This window comes from Phalacrocorax carbo, chromosome 21, assembly GCF_963921805.1.
Source record: "Phalacrocorax carbo chromosome 21, bPhaCar2.1, whole genome shotgun sequence".
Taxonomy (NCBI): domain Eukaryota; kingdom Metazoa; phylum Chordata; class Aves; order Suliformes; family Phalacrocoracidae; genus Phalacrocorax; species Phalacrocorax carbo.
In genome coordinates, this window is record NC_087533.1 from 7895711 (window position 1) to 7910109 (window position 14399).

At 56.1% G+C, this 14399-nt stretch overlaps 1 protein-coding gene across 2 annotated transcripts in view; it reads left to right on the top strand.

Moving 5' to 3' along the window:
* SIK3 (SIK family kinase 3) overlaps window positions 1–14399 on the top strand; it is an 89345-nt gene that overhangs the window by 69595 nt on the left and 5351 nt on the right. Inside the window, exons 13-21 of one of the 2 annotated variants that reach the window (XM_064470993.1) lie at window positions 138–293; window positions 803–873; window positions 4563–4706; window positions 7813–7963; window positions 8740–8865; window positions 9176–9261; window positions 9970–10079; window positions 10584–10941; window positions 11277–12151. In XM_064470993.1, coding sequence (XP_064327063.1) covers window positions 138–293; window positions 803–873; window positions 4563–4706; window positions 7813–7963; window positions 8740–8865; window positions 9176–9261; window positions 9970–10079; window positions 10584–10941; window positions 11277–12151 — 2077 coding nt within the window. The remainder of the gene's footprint in view (window positions 1–137; window positions 294–802; window positions 874–4562; window positions 4707–7812; window positions 7964–8739; window positions 8866–9175; window positions 9262–9969; window positions 10080–10583; window positions 10942–11276; window positions 12152–14399) is intronic. The other variant, XM_064470994.1, reaches the window with a different exon arrangement.

Genomic DNA, 14399 nt, shown 5'->3' on the forward strand with positions numbered 1-14399 from the left:
GTGATTAATCCCGCATCTCCCCTGACGCCCAGAAGGATTGTCATCTTTTGTGCTGGTGTCTGGGTTTGTGACTGTAGTGCTCAGGTACCGGAAGGATCCGCTACAGGGTTGGTAACTGCACTGTCTGTGCTTCCCAGGAGCAGTCCCTGCTGCAGCCCCCCACGCTGCAGCTGCTGAACGGCATGGGCCCTCTGGGGCGGAGGGCGTCAGATGGCGGAGCTAACATCCAGTTACACGCACAGCAACTGCTGAAGCGTCCTCGAGGTCCATCTCCGCTCGTCACTATGACGCCAGTAAGTAGCAAAGGGAAGGAGGGGACTTGTGCTGTGCTTATAAATATCTTCTCCCCCAGGCAGAGGTGGCTGCCTCGGGGTCACAGCAGTCAGAGTAGCAGCCTGAAAGCGCTGCAGGGAGTGCGCCTGCTTGCTTCCAAAGGCTCACCCCCCCCGAGCGGCAGGGTGCTCTGTCCCCATGTGGGAGAGCTGCCGTGCTCTCCAGTAGCTAGCAGCCGAGGGGGCTTTCCTCTTTGGAATAGACAAAGCGGCTGTGAATCTTTTTGTATGGTTTCTTTTCTTCTCCTTTGTTGATCTAATAGAGAAAACTAAAACGTCCGTCTTGGGCGTTCGCGTTCATTCTTCCTTGAGGCATTTGTATCACTGAATTTCCCTGGAAGGACAAAAAGAAGCAGCAGCCTTGTACGGGCAGTCCCTGGGAAAGCCTGTTTGGGAAGGTCGGGCGTCCGCTGTGCGGCTGGGACCACGCTGGCTGCCTGTGGAACCCATGGCTTCTCTTCTCCCTGCAGGCTGTCCCAGCTGTCACCCCTGTGGATGAGGAGAGCTCCGATGGGGAGCCGGACCAGGAAGCTGTGCAGAGGTAACCCCCAGTCTGTTAACGTTTGCCCTCATTACCCTCAAAGAGGCTCGCCCTGTGGTGTTCCACAGCTGAATTAAAACACGAGCGACCTCATCACAGGCAACAGTGTTGATTACGGCGAAGGCTCAATGTTTCTCTTGTTCTCCTGGGTGTTGATTACCGTAGGCGATTACTCCTCTGACAGTACGAGGTGCTTACAGAGTCAGATTCCCCCTGAAATGGTTAGCTATTTGAGCAGTAGGTTCTCCAGAAACTCTGAAACCGCTAAGTTCCTTTGCTTAGTGTGCACCAGCATGCAATCCACACTAACCTGCAAAATGAGTGCTAAGTGATTCACCCCTCCCTGCTGAGCGACGGAGGTAGGAAGATCTCATCTGTGGCCTTGGGTGTCAATGCAGCTTTTGTATCAAGACGTGCAGTAAACATCCAACTCTGATGCCTTAAAGTGAGCCTGCTGGAAATAGGGGTACCTCTAGCTTCTAGTTCTAGCGGTAGGCCTTAAAATAGTCTGCTCCAGTAAGGAAAGGATTAATAGATATCAGACTGGAAGCTTCTGTTCTCTTTGTCTGCTCCAAACACGTACTGGGAAGCGGGTAGAATATGCTTGTACCTTCTCAGTCTGTGAAACACTAACCCTGTCCTTGCTAACATTTTCTTAGTAGCTTTCACATAGTTTCTTCTCTGCTAACCAGCTGGTGCACTACATGTGGTGGGTGTGGTTACGGAGTGCTCCTACTGCCTACCTCAGCCTCGAAAAGTTCCCTGGATCTCCCCCCCCAGCCCCACTTTTACAGGCCACCACCTCGGGTAAGGTAGCGTTTCCTCTGGGGCTGCCCTGGGGGAAGGATTCCCGCTGGGGGTCGGCTGCAGGCAGAGAAGCACCGGGGCAGGTGGAGGTCGTGCTCCAGAGCCTTTGCCAGCTCTCCTTTCAGCGCTCCAGAGCGAAGGGGGGATTTGAACGGTGGGTGTGCTCAGTGACGGATTGTGCAGAGTGTGTGCTCAACTCCTCTGGCCTACCTGAGCTTGGAAGAAAGTCAAAGCCGGTACATGTGAAAGAACTGGCTTCCAGCCCCACCTTAGCTGATGCAGCCCTTCAGCAGAGCACAGCTGGTGTTTGCTGCGTAGCCTTATGCTCTAGTTCTTCACCACCCTCATGTTTGCTCTCCCACAGTATTTTCCAGCATCACAGGCTGCTGCTCATCCGCCGAGCTGCAGTACTGGGAAGGTCCATGCTCGTGACCCACCCCGGCTGCAGGGGAGCACGATGAGAGGAATGAGGCTAAGCCGTAGTACTGAGCAGGTGAAGAGCGTGCGCCTCCAGGCGCCGCAGGCTGCGATCAGCCCCTGCCCAGCCGCTGCAGCCCAGCTGCGTGCTGCCCTCCCTGCGGGGCTCAGGAGCGCGGGCTCTACGCGCAGCTCCGCTGCCTGGATGGCTATTAAAAGCTGTCATTTAGGGCCCGTAACGGCCCTGACGACGCCTCAGGTGGTGGACAGTCTTTCCGACTGTGCAGATCGGGTAGATCTGACTCTTGGCAAGGGGGTGCCTGGACTTCCTACCTAGGCAGATTTTCACCTCTCCTGTTCTAAAAGCTAAGATTTCAGCTGAGTCTTTAAGTTTGAAAGCATGAGCTCAGCTGGAAACATTTGGAAACCCACATGCAGTATTTTGTAGGTTGCAAGGCACCGAAATGTTCAGATCCTACTGAAAGACAGGTCTCCTCGGAGCCACGGGTCACTTTGCTGCTCTCGACAGTCCTGCCCTTAGTCCTTTCGTACCACATGTTCTTCTTCCACCAGATGGCCCAGGAAAAGCCCCGTCCAGGTTGTGTGCTAACCTGCTCTCCACCCCCTTATGTTGCAACATGTCAGTAGTCACCAGAGAAGGGTAAATAGTGTTAACATTAGGGACAGATGCAAATATTTAGCTTCGCAAAATGCTGCTCCGAACACCGTGATGCAGCCACCAGCGAGCAGTTTTTGCCCTTCTTAATCTGACCTCAAAACAGAGCATAGTCTTCTCTCTGTTGCGGGGAGCAGTCACATCTCCTTTGAGCTTTGGGGAACTTTCTTCCACCCGAAACGCTCTTATAGCTCATGATTGGATTGTTCCCTGGAGGTCTGAAATAAAATGGTCTTCGCAAACCACAGCTGTAAAGCTCTTTGGGAAACTTTCCCCGTCTGCATCAAATGATTCTTAAACAGCTAATGGCACAGGCTCTGGCAAGTTACCACAACGCTAAGCACTCTTCATTCTGTTAACCTGCCGTCTTCTGCTTAAATGGCTTCAGTAGCTAGTGCAGAGAGGCTGGGTTTGGAGAAGGCGACAACTTTATTGCTTGCTGCTCTTCTGTGCTTCGCCAGTTGAAGCTGCAGGGAGCCTTAGCAGGGGAAAAAGAGTGAAGGTGAGAATTCCCCGTTAGTATCGCTGGCATCGCTGGCCGAGCGGTCTGTTGCAGTTACCACAGCTGCCTCGTTGCGGCTGCTTCACAAGAGTAGAAATTGTTGAGTTCATAAGTGGGCATTCATCCCACCTAGCCTCGAGTGGGTCAAGCGCTAGCCCCCCTGCTTGCCACAAGCCAGGGCATCCTGGGTAGGTGCTTTGTTCGTCATCTCTTCTGGCCCTGTGCCCCCCACTGGTCCCAGCATCGCTGCAGCCGGTGACTGGTGTTCAGGGCAGCAGCTCTCGGAGCTGCGTGGCCCTTCGTCACATCCTTGCCGAAGCAGAGGCTCCTAGTTTTGCCCTGCGTGCTCCCCCAGTCTTCAGAGGGTTTGCAAAAGCACTGAAGTCGCTTCGTCCCAGTGCACAGGGTGCTTTAGTTTCAGCTGCTGCCCCCAGGTGCTGGTGTAGGAGGCAAGCCCAGCCTTGGTGCTGGGAGCTGTGGCCCCAGAGGAAGGGAAGCTCTTGCTGCTCAGTTTCCCTCGCTGGCTCGTCGCTGGGCGGTTTCCAGCTCCACGGAGAGTGGAGCGGGGACTAGATGGCGCACTCGGACCGGGCTGGGCACCAGCCCTTCCTCGGCCGAGCGCCCTTCCTCCTGCTCCTCGCGCAGCAGGAGGCTCTACCCACCCATCACCTCTGGTGGGGTGGCCCTTGGGCACCCTTCCCCTGCTGTGACAAGCCGGCTGCTGCTCACGGCTAGGCCCGGGGCGTCCCAGGGTGGGTCTGAAGTGCAAAGGCCATCCTGCAAGGGTGGAGCCGAGCAGCAGCTCCGCTCTGCGCACATCCTCCGGCCAGCTCTTGCTAGGATTACCTGTGACTCGTCTCTTGGCTCTGTGCATGCAGCAGACTTCCCGGTGGCTCAGCAGGGCCTCGGGAGAGGGAGACGGACCTGCTGTAGCGGACTGAACCCACGTTGAGGGCAGGTAGTCAGCTGGGTATTCCCAAGGGGACATACCAGCATTCCCCTTGAGATGAAACGTGGCTCCCCTGCTGGGAAGAGCAAACGGCTACTCTTTCCTTCTGAGGCTGGCAGTAGCACACACAAGCAGCTGAAACTACACTTGTCCCCTAAGCACTGAAGACCCGGGGACGTGATGGGCATGGGCAGCGTGTCCATGGTGCGCCTGTCCCCGTTGGTTCTGAGCACTGCAGCGAGCATTCTTCCTTCCCGTTTACTCTGGATTATCTAACGCTCCCTGTTTTTGGAGTACTCCCATCAGTCTCTTATAAAATGTGCTCCTGCTTGTTGCAGATACTTGGCAAATAGGTCAAAAAGGCACACTCTGGCAATGACCAACCCTACAGCTGAAATCCCTCCAGACTTGCAGAGGCAGCTAGGACAGCAGTCCTTCCGACCCCGGGCTTGGGCTCCACACCTGGTACCCGATCAGCACCGGTGAGTAATGGCACCGGCCGTTCGGGCAGCTTTGCGCCAGGAAACCTGCTCAGATGTCGCCTGGAATGGAGCACTGAGGACATCCCGCTTGGCAGGGAGGGCTGAGGAGGAGGAACAGGTACAAAGAGCAGACCCACAGAGCACAGGGTGTCCGGCCACGCTGGGGACGCTGGAGTTCCGCGCTGGCACGGGCTCCGTGCCTGCAGATGCAAGCGCCGCAGGGGCAGCAATCAGCTGGCTCTTCCCCGCCGGTCCCGTTTCGTGGCTGGAGGAGATCTGCCAGGATGGCTGCCGTCACATGAGGGTTGGGAATAAGCTACTCATTTTAGAGGAGAGCTTTTCTCTGTTGTAATGGTAGGTGCCAAGCTAGGAGTAGAGAGCAGATTTTCTACAGGACATTTGTGGAGGCAGATGCAGCCAAAAGATAGCACCGAGAGTCACCTACACCAGAGTTCAAAAACCTCACTGTTCTGCACCAGAGTTGTGTGTTTTGACTGCAAAGTCTCTTTGCAAAGCTCCTCAAGAGTCATTTTATTTCTGAGCTGAACCCCTGGCGGGAATGATGTGGGGAGAGGAAGCTGGGGTGGGAAGTCAAAATTGCAACGTCTGGGAGAGAGGGAGCCTCTGCAAATTGCACCTAAATGCGCTCAAAACGTGTGGGCGGGGCACTCCTGAGGGAGAGGGGTCTTTACTTGGCACAGAGGCCTTGCCGCAGCAGCAAACCGGAGATGCTAATGCCACAGAGGGAGCTTAAAACCCGGCGCTCTGAGCCTCTCAGTGCCGAGGGTGCAAAGCAGCTGCAAGCTGCAGAGCTTGCCACCTGCTGGTCTTGACTGTCGAGAAAGCAGTCGCCTACCAGGCCTGATTGGTGCTCGTGTTCCTCCTTCCAGCCAGCTTGCACTGGCAAGCTTGATGCAGCGCTTTTTATTGTAGCCAGATACCTGCTGAGCTGAGCACTGATGTAATCAGCAGAGACAGGTGAACTCTGAGCAGACTGACACAGCGCTAGTGCCACGCTGGAGCTCCCGAAAGCCAAGATAAGCACCTCTATACCCTGACGTTACTCCCTCACAGGGGTGCTTGGGGGATGGGAACAGCAGGAGGGGCAAGATTTCTAGGGTCACAGCTTGATAGGAAGAGGAGTGCAGCTTGCAAAACAACCAGAATGTGCTGTGTCCTGCTTTAAGGATTGCTTCAAATCGTAAAGGTAAGCTGGGTCCCTCACGCTCTGCAGGAATTGATTTTTTTTTTTTTTTTAACCGGACTGATAAAACACACTTGCCCTGTAAATACTCCTCCACCTCTTGGCTTTGGAGCCCTGAGGCTGTTGCATCACGAACAGGGTGGTATCTGCTCATTCTACCCTCGTGTTGTAACGCCCTGTGAGCCTGCCTCGTGTTTTACCTGCAAAATCACGGAAACTTCCCCCAACCGTGGCCTAAACAGATTGCCCCGTGCTGTGTCCGAGCCACACGTGGCACAGAAACCATTAGCAGTCCTATGTCATCACATAAATAAAGCTCAGTTATCGAACGGCAGGTGGGTTTTATTTTAGCATGTAACGTATTTTAAGCTTAGCACCTGGTTTTGCTCACGAGAACTTAGTATCTGAAAGCAGAATTAAAGTGCAACTGCCCGAGGCAGTACAGTTGTCTTGGCCACATGGGTCTGGAGCCTCAGCGTAGTTTCATCTGTAGCTTCCGCTTTCCATCAATACAACTGGAGTTCAAACAGATCGGGGTAATGGATGGGACGGCGTGGAAAGGCAGGGGCGCAGCTCTCTCCGTGGAAGAAAGCTGCGTGTCATCTATAGAAACCGAAGTACATCCTGCTAAGGCAGACCGAGTGACAGGAGCTGAACCCAGCGTGCTGGAAGCGGTCCAGCGTCGGTCACCTGATAAGGGGGAGCCTCGCCAGGAGAAACGGTTTCACTTCTTGGAAGAGGCTTCAGCAAAGAGCTGCCTTCGGAGTAGCCACGGCAGTGACGTGCCTGCAGCAGTGCAGTTCAGGCCCACACCGGTGAGCAGCCGTGTGGGCTCCTGCCGGGTTTAGTGCCAGGGTGGCGGAGGTGCTGTGAACACCGCATCTCCGTGACCGCCTCGCAGAGAAAGGCCACAGGTGGATCCTGCACCACGAAGGACTGTTCGCTGGGCTCTATAGATTGCACTTGCAGAGAAACCATCGGGGCAGGCAGAGGAACCTGGTTCTGTTTGTTACAAGGCACGCTCTGGGGTGTGTGCGGAAAGTTAGCTTTGCGAATGGTAGTGCGGGTTGCACCTAATGGCGGGGCAGGAGCTTTCGTGCTTGCCTTTGATAACGGGGAGCCCTGACTCTGGGAGAAAACAGCTCCTGTAAAAAAATCTGGCTCCCTCTGATGGTGAAGAAGCAGCCTCATTGTGAAGGGAAAGTGCTTGTCGTTCCTTGGGCACAGTTGCCTCGACACTGGCTATGTCTGCTTTTCCAGTGTACCCGTTCTGATTGCCCAGTGCCAAGCATCCAGGCAACTGGGAGACTCTGGACGCGAAGTGACAGCTCGGTTAACGCGTGAGAAAGGTTTCCCTGCTGCGCAGAGTTACACTCCTGCCCTCTTTTTAATTCAGTGCATCTCTAAGCACGGGTGCCAGCCCCCCGCCTCCCCAGAGGCTGCAGAACGCCTCAGGCTCCTTTCTCCACGTGCCCGTCCTGTTCTCTGCAGGCACCAGATGTAGGCAGGGGCCCTGGGGAGCTAGAAGGCTCAGGAAGTGGCTGCTGAGGAGGTGAATTTACATTTTTAGGGCGCTGAATGGTTTCTGTAAACATTTTCCATCTGAGGGATAGATGCATCTGTGTGGATGGACAATGAGCTCCTGCCCATCTGGAGTCTGGTTTGTGGCTGAGTTGTCTCCAGCCTTTAAACACATTTATCTGCCCAGGCACTGAGGATACTTGGTAGTCCTGTTTCTTGTTCACGGGGATGCTGGCACTTCGTTTCTTGATCTAAAACCTGATTTATTCTGGGTGAGTGGGCAGGCAGGTAGAACTTGCCACGGCTGGTGTAAATTCAATGTCTCTGTACCCGAGTTCGGTTGTTAGCCGGCATCGCTAACCCGCTTCCCCATGTGTTCAGTTCTATTTACAAGGACTCAAATACTCTGCACCTTCCCACCGAACGCTTCTCCCCGGTTCGGCGCTTCTCTGATGGTGCTGCCAGCATCCAGGCTTTCAAAGCCCACCTGGAGAAGATGGGCAATAACAGTAGCATCAAACAGCTTCAGCAGGTAAAGGAGGGGGGAGGGGAGCCGCGAAAAAGCCTCTGCAAGGGCTTTTTATTGTCTTGGCCTTGCTGCTTCAGGAAGCAAAAGGTGGAATCTTGGCTGCTGGTGGCTGTGGATGTGCTTTCCAGCCGAGGAGCTGTTCCTCTCTGTGTGTCTGCAGCAGCCCTGCTGAGTGTCCTCTAAATGTATGTGCCGTTCACCTGCAAGCTGGGAACACCGGGGGCTTCTGCCCCCGTCTTTCGGGGAGAGCAGACCTCGGGCTGTGCCCACACATGGGCTGTTCTGCCTGCCCTCGCGGGTCCCGCTGGCACTGGGAGACTGCAGCTGCTGCTTTCCTGCGTCCCGGGAGGCAGCGATGTTTTGGGGCTGTTCCTACCGCCCGGGTTTGGAGCGTATCGTGTGCCATCCCCTACGCAGCCAGCGCGCGTCTGATCAGTGCCGTGAGTGGGATTTGGGCCCAGGACAGGACTTTCACCTGGCAACACAGCAGAAATATGAGATGCTCTTTTCACCTTGAAGGTACCATTACTAGAGCTTCCTGCTTTCATTTTTTAAGGGAATGCAAGGGTACCAGCTTGGCGTCACGCGCATCTGTTACTTCCCTGTTGCCTAAGGCTTGAGCTAGCCATGTTATTACACAGCTGATTCTGCTGAATTCGACGGATTAGGCTTTCTTTGCTGGCTTTTTCAGATGGGTAGGCTGCAGAGAGTGCCTTTTTGCACAGCAAGCGTGCAGTGCACGAAAAGGTCACTCAGAGGGCGTGTTGGATTCATTACAGGAGTGCGAGCAGCTTCAGAAGATGTACGGTGGGCACATGGACGAGAGGACGCTGGAGAAGACACAGCAGCAGCACATGTTGTACCAGCAGGAGCAGCACCATCAGATTCTTCATCAGCAGATCCAGGTACTGGAGCCTGAGCCAGACCTGCGGAGGTCAGCTGTGTTTTCCTGCGTTGCTGCGGATACGGCTTCTGAGCGGGTCCTGGCGGGATTGAGGGGGGGCAGATTGCTCGGCTTGCTGTAAAGATAAGCAGGCCTGAAGGGCTTCAGCAGTGATGTTTGCACAGCTGCTGCGGTAGCCAGAGCTGCGGTCGGGGGTTGAGTATTTGGTAAATCTGGATGTGTCCTACTTCACCAGTCAGTGTTTTCCCAATTTACTAGTTGAGGCGTTATTGATTGCAAACACTCTTGTTTTCTTCTGGTGCCTGGTTCAGGACTGTATCCGGCCGCCGCAGCCATCTCCACCCTTGCAAGCTCCATGTGAAAACCAGCCAGCTCTGCTCACTCACCAGCTTCAGAGGTAAAGAAACCGCTTTAGAAAAGCTCGGGGGAACGGTTTTTCCTGTTACTCAAGCCCAGGGATGAGCTAAGGCACTTAGGAGAGTCTGGGGCCGAGTTGGAAGTGTATCAAGTTAGAACGGCACAGCCGGTTCCCAGCCGGATGTGCCCGGTCCTTTTAGCTGGGCTCTGTCCGAAGGACTTTCAGAAGCAGAGAAACGTGATTCAAAGGCACAAATCCGCTTTGAACAGATGACTGACAGCTCTGCCGTTTGACCAGCTTGACAATGCATTGCCTTTGGTAGCCGGCTTCTCTCACCCGTTCTACTCAGAGCCGCGGCTGGATGTCTCACACCTTTTCTGGCTTTTGGTTAGGTAACGGTCCTTGGCTTCAGCACCCTGACTTGTAGATGAGGCAGGCTGAATTCTGGGAGGGGAGAAAGGAAGGTTTCTCTCCGGCCGCAGTGAGTCAGGAGGCGCGCCTGCGGTGTCCTTGTCCCTGGGTTTCTGCTGTAGCCACTGGCTCGTGCTCACTACCTGCATGACTTGGGCGAGTCAGGCAGCTCTCAGAAGAGAAGCCAAGCTGTAAAGAGCTTGGGATCCCAAACGAGGGCTTTATGGTGTTTATGTAAAACAAGAGAAACCCAGCATTTGGCGTCAGCACTCTCAATTGGAAAGGCATTTTAATGAGGAGCAGGCATGATGAAGAGGTGCTTGTTTCCCTGTGTAGGTTACGGATTCAGCCATCCAGCCCGCCCCCGAACCACCCTAATAACCATCTCTTCAGGCAGCCAAACAGCAGCCCCCCTCCTGTGAGCAGCAGCGTGCTCCAGCCCCACGGTAAGAGCCGACTGCGCTCCTCCGGGCGGGCCGCTTGGCAGAACCACGTGGTCCTGTCAAACCTCTGGGGGAAACAGCATCGGGGGGCGCCGGGGGCTTCGCTTCCCCCCTGCGGCCTGGTCCTTGCACGGTTTGCTGATGATGCAAAAGATTCTCCATCTGGCAGCAAGGGCTGGTGTTATCGAGAGCTTGTGAGGAGCTGCCAGCTGGAATGTGCTGTTGCGTTTCTTGTCATAAGATCCTTACTTATCTCTCCTGGGGGTGGGGAGGAAGGGCTGATACTCTCGGGTTTATGCAAATCACTGTCAGCTCCGCTTTGTTTCCCTTTCTGTGCGAGGGGCTCTAGCTGTGACCTTTGCCCTCTGGCGCAGTGTAGCGAGCAGCACGCCTCGCCACCCTCAGACACATACTGGGACTCCAAGTGTGGCACAGGAGGGCAGCAGGTCTCGCTCCCGAGCCTTGCCGCAGGTTGGCGTGAGTGATAAAGGTCTTTGTTCCTTGTAGGTGCTGCCTCCCAGTCCCAGTTCCAAGGGATGCCGTCCCACAACACAATCTTCCCGCAGTCTGGTAACTGTTCCCCTCCCCCAAACATGGGGCTGACGTGCCTGGGCCTGCAGCAGCAGTCGCAGCCTCAGCAGGTCACTATCCAAGTGCAGGAGCCTGGTGACATGGTCAGCAACAACCTCCTGCAAGGGGCCTCCGTGGCCGGGCAGGGCATGCCCTCCCACGCGCGGGGCATGCCCATCAGCCCCAGCGCCAACCAGATCCAGATGCAGCACCGCGCTAACCTGATGGCCTCCCTCACCTATGGCCACAGGCAGCTGTCCAAGCAGCTCAGCGCCGACAGCGCCGAGTCGCACAGGTAAGGCCGCCGCCTGCCCTGCGACGCTTCCCCGAGCTGGGAGTAGGGAGGAAGACGTGGGGGCAGGTATCTCAGGCAGGGAGGTGGTTTCCTCGCCAGCCTGGGGCTGCGCTGCACTGGTTTCGGGCAGCAAGCTGCCTCCCTGCCCCCAGGCAGCAGTGCCTGAGCAGGGTCCGGGCTTGGGGAGTCTCAGGGCTGCTGTATTGGGTGGCCTGGGGAGCAGCTCCTGCCCAGAAGTGCCTCTGTCAGCCTCCTGACCAGAGAAGGCAGCCCAGCCGGCCTCACCAAGCCAGAGCTGCTGCGGTGCGGTGACTTTCCTTTTCTCTTCTTTGCAGTCTGAACGTGAGCAGGTATCCCCCCGCCAACTACGACCAGGTGCACTTACACCCCCACCTGTTCCCAGAGCAGCCTCGCGTTTCCCCCAGCAACTACAGCCCCTCGGGAGGAGTTGGGTTTCCTCCAGCTCAGCAAGCTCTGAAAGTCCCGCAGCTTGACCAGTATCCCAGTTTCCCTCAAAATGCACATCAGCAACAGCAGCACTACACTGCATCGGCACTACAGCAAGCACTGTTGTCCCCGACGCCTCCCGACTACAGCCGACACCAGCAGGTACCGCACATCCTCCAGGGACTGCTTTCTCCCCGGCACTCGCTCACGGGGCACACGGACATGCGGCTGCCCCAGGCAGAATTTGCACAGCTCATCAAACGGCGGCAGCAACAGCAGCAGCAGCAAGAATTTCAAGAGTTGTTCAGGCATATGAGTCAAGGGGATGCTGGGAATATGGGCACCAGCGTGGGACAGAACCTCTCGGAGCGCCAGTCGTTGTCTTTGCCTTACCAGAGTGCCGACACGTACCACCCGCAGAGCAGCCCCCAGCACCTCTTAAAAATCAGGGCGCAAGAATGTATCCAGCAGGTACCCGGGTCAGTGCCGCCGCACGGATACGTACACCAGCCAGCCCTGTTCCATTCGGAGAGCATGGAGGAGGACTGCGCGTGCGAGGGCGCCAGGGACAGCTTTCCAGACAGTAAGAGTTCAAACACATTGACCAAAGGTTGCCACGAGACCCCTCTGCTTGTAAACGCAGGAGGGCACGGGGACCCAGAATCTTTGCTAGGAACTGCTAATCACGTGCAGGAGCTGGGGACGCATCAATACAGACATCAGCCCGCTGCTGGATTCAGTAGGAATAAGGTGCCCAGCAGAGGTAAGGCTTCCTGCCGCTCGCGTAGGTGAGGCGCTCTTCCGCGCTGGCCGTGTGCCGTCCTGCCGGAGGACGCCGTCTCTACGCCAGCACGGCGAGGGTTTCGTGACATATTTTGCATAGCACGGAATTACCTAGATTCTTTTCGGCTTTTGTGGCCTTAAGTAAATTGCAGGCATAGGCTCGCTAATAAACCGTGTTAAATAGAAGGGAACCCGACCAGCGGATTCTCTCTGGAATTTGACCTACTTCTGCAGGCAGGTAAAGACCAGGTCCCAGAACACTGCCATATTCTCGGGGACGCTGCGCGCGCTTGTCCTATTTATTCTCCTTGGTGACGTTCCCCATCCTGGGTAAACAACGGGCTAGAAGCAGTTAAGTGACTAGCATACCCCCATCTGCAGCGGTGCCTTCCTTCTCTTAAAGCAGACCCTTGAGTCAGGGCATTGCTAAAGCCTCCGCAAACGGGCACGGTAAGAGCGGCGGCAAATGCCTTGCGGCTGAGGCCGCCTTGCACAGCTCCTCTGGCGCTTGGGGAAGCGGCAGCCAGACTCCAGCCCTGCTCGAACTAGACAGGGTTGATTCGGAAGGCAGTGAGTCTAAGCTTGCCATTAGCATCCGAAGACCTTTCCTGCTAGTTGGAAGGAGTTGCGCCTTTGCTCCCTGGTGGCTGCGTTGGCAGCGGTGTGCTGCATGAGAAATTCCTGCCTGGGCTGTAATTACAGGCCTTCTCTGTATGAAAAACACCATCCCAGCCCCTTGCGAAGAGGGCTCTGAAGAGACGCTTTCCAGGCTGAGCTGGGTGGATCAGCATTCGCTGCAGGACCGAGCTGTGCTGGTCTGAAGCCATCAGCTTGCCCTTGGCACGGAGGGCCCCGTTGCAGCGTCCAGGGCACAGGAGGCGCGGCTTTGTTTGGGGACACAGCACGGGTTTGTTGGGAAAGTACCGGGCTGAGAGAGACTGGCTTGGAGGGCAGAGCAGGCCTGCCAAGCCTGGCCCCGCAGCGCGCGGGCGGGGGTAGGGACGAGGCACGGCTTTTCTGAAGTCGTCTCAAATTTTGGATTACCGAGGTGTTTTGCTCTTAGACCTCAATGTCCCTGCCGTGCTTGAAGCACGAAAGGGGAGAGCCGCCCCGGGTTAAGCGGAGGTTGGAAGCTCTGGAGGTGGGTTTTGTCCCGAATCAGGAGTTTGCATCCCAAAACCGTAGACCGTTAGATGAACAACAAGGTTTAACGAAGCCGGCAGCTGAATTTCTCCCCCCCTTACTGATGGTGCTGGAACCGGTTACACAAGGGGAAAGGACTTTAGACTGCAAGACTTTGTAAATGAGTAAAAGCAAGTAAATGTTTACAAATAGTGTTGTGTAAGCCCTTCTGACAGGGCTGTTTGGAAGGCACACGTAGTAAACTATGTCCCGGGATGCAACCGCTCACGCTGCTTTCCTTCTGGCTTCAATAACCCACTTGGAATCAGGCCTGTGCTGCTTCAGCTCCAGGCGAGTCAGCCCCTAAGTTGCCCAGGTACCCTTACCTGCGGTTAGGCCCTACAGAACCTCAGCGTACGTGCCGCTGGCGCTCCGCTCGCTCGTGTGCAGCGCGGCTCCAGCGTTCCCAGGCGCGCTGCACGCAGGCACCGAGGGGTGACCCGGGAGGCGCGCCCCGGCCGAGCATGGCTCCCGTCCCTGGGCACCGGTGCTGGCGGCTGGGCTTTGTCGGCCACGTCCCTGGGTTTTCCAGTTATTTTCCCTATGCTGTTCTATGAGGCCACAGCTTCTCTTGAGATGGGGGCTATCTTCTCTTCTCCCCCAGCTCACCGGTTGTGTTTTCCCTAGAAGGGGGGTGTAACTTTGCAGTGGCTCAGGAGCATCTGTGCCTTCCAAAGGAGCGCGTTGACCCTGACCAAAAAGCCCTGGCTTGTCTGTTGAGCATCTGCCGGAGACGGCAGCCAGAGACCTTGAGAGGGTCGACCAAATCTGTGTTTAGGATGTGACTAAACCGCCTTTGAGGGCTATGCTCCAGTTTGCTCCAACCTAGTCATCTCAGGGCTGGGAATGCTGCCCATGGGAAACCTGCCTCGCCTCGGCACTGAAGGAGCTGAGCTGGCGGCGGCAGCCCTGCCCGCGGTGCCAGCGTCACATGCCGCGCCAACACAAAGCCCGCCTGGCGTGGGAGCCCCATCCCCTGTGGGTGCGGGGATGAAAGGCTCTCCTGCTGCTGGGGCAGGGTTGGGGCGAGGAAAGGAGCGTGCATT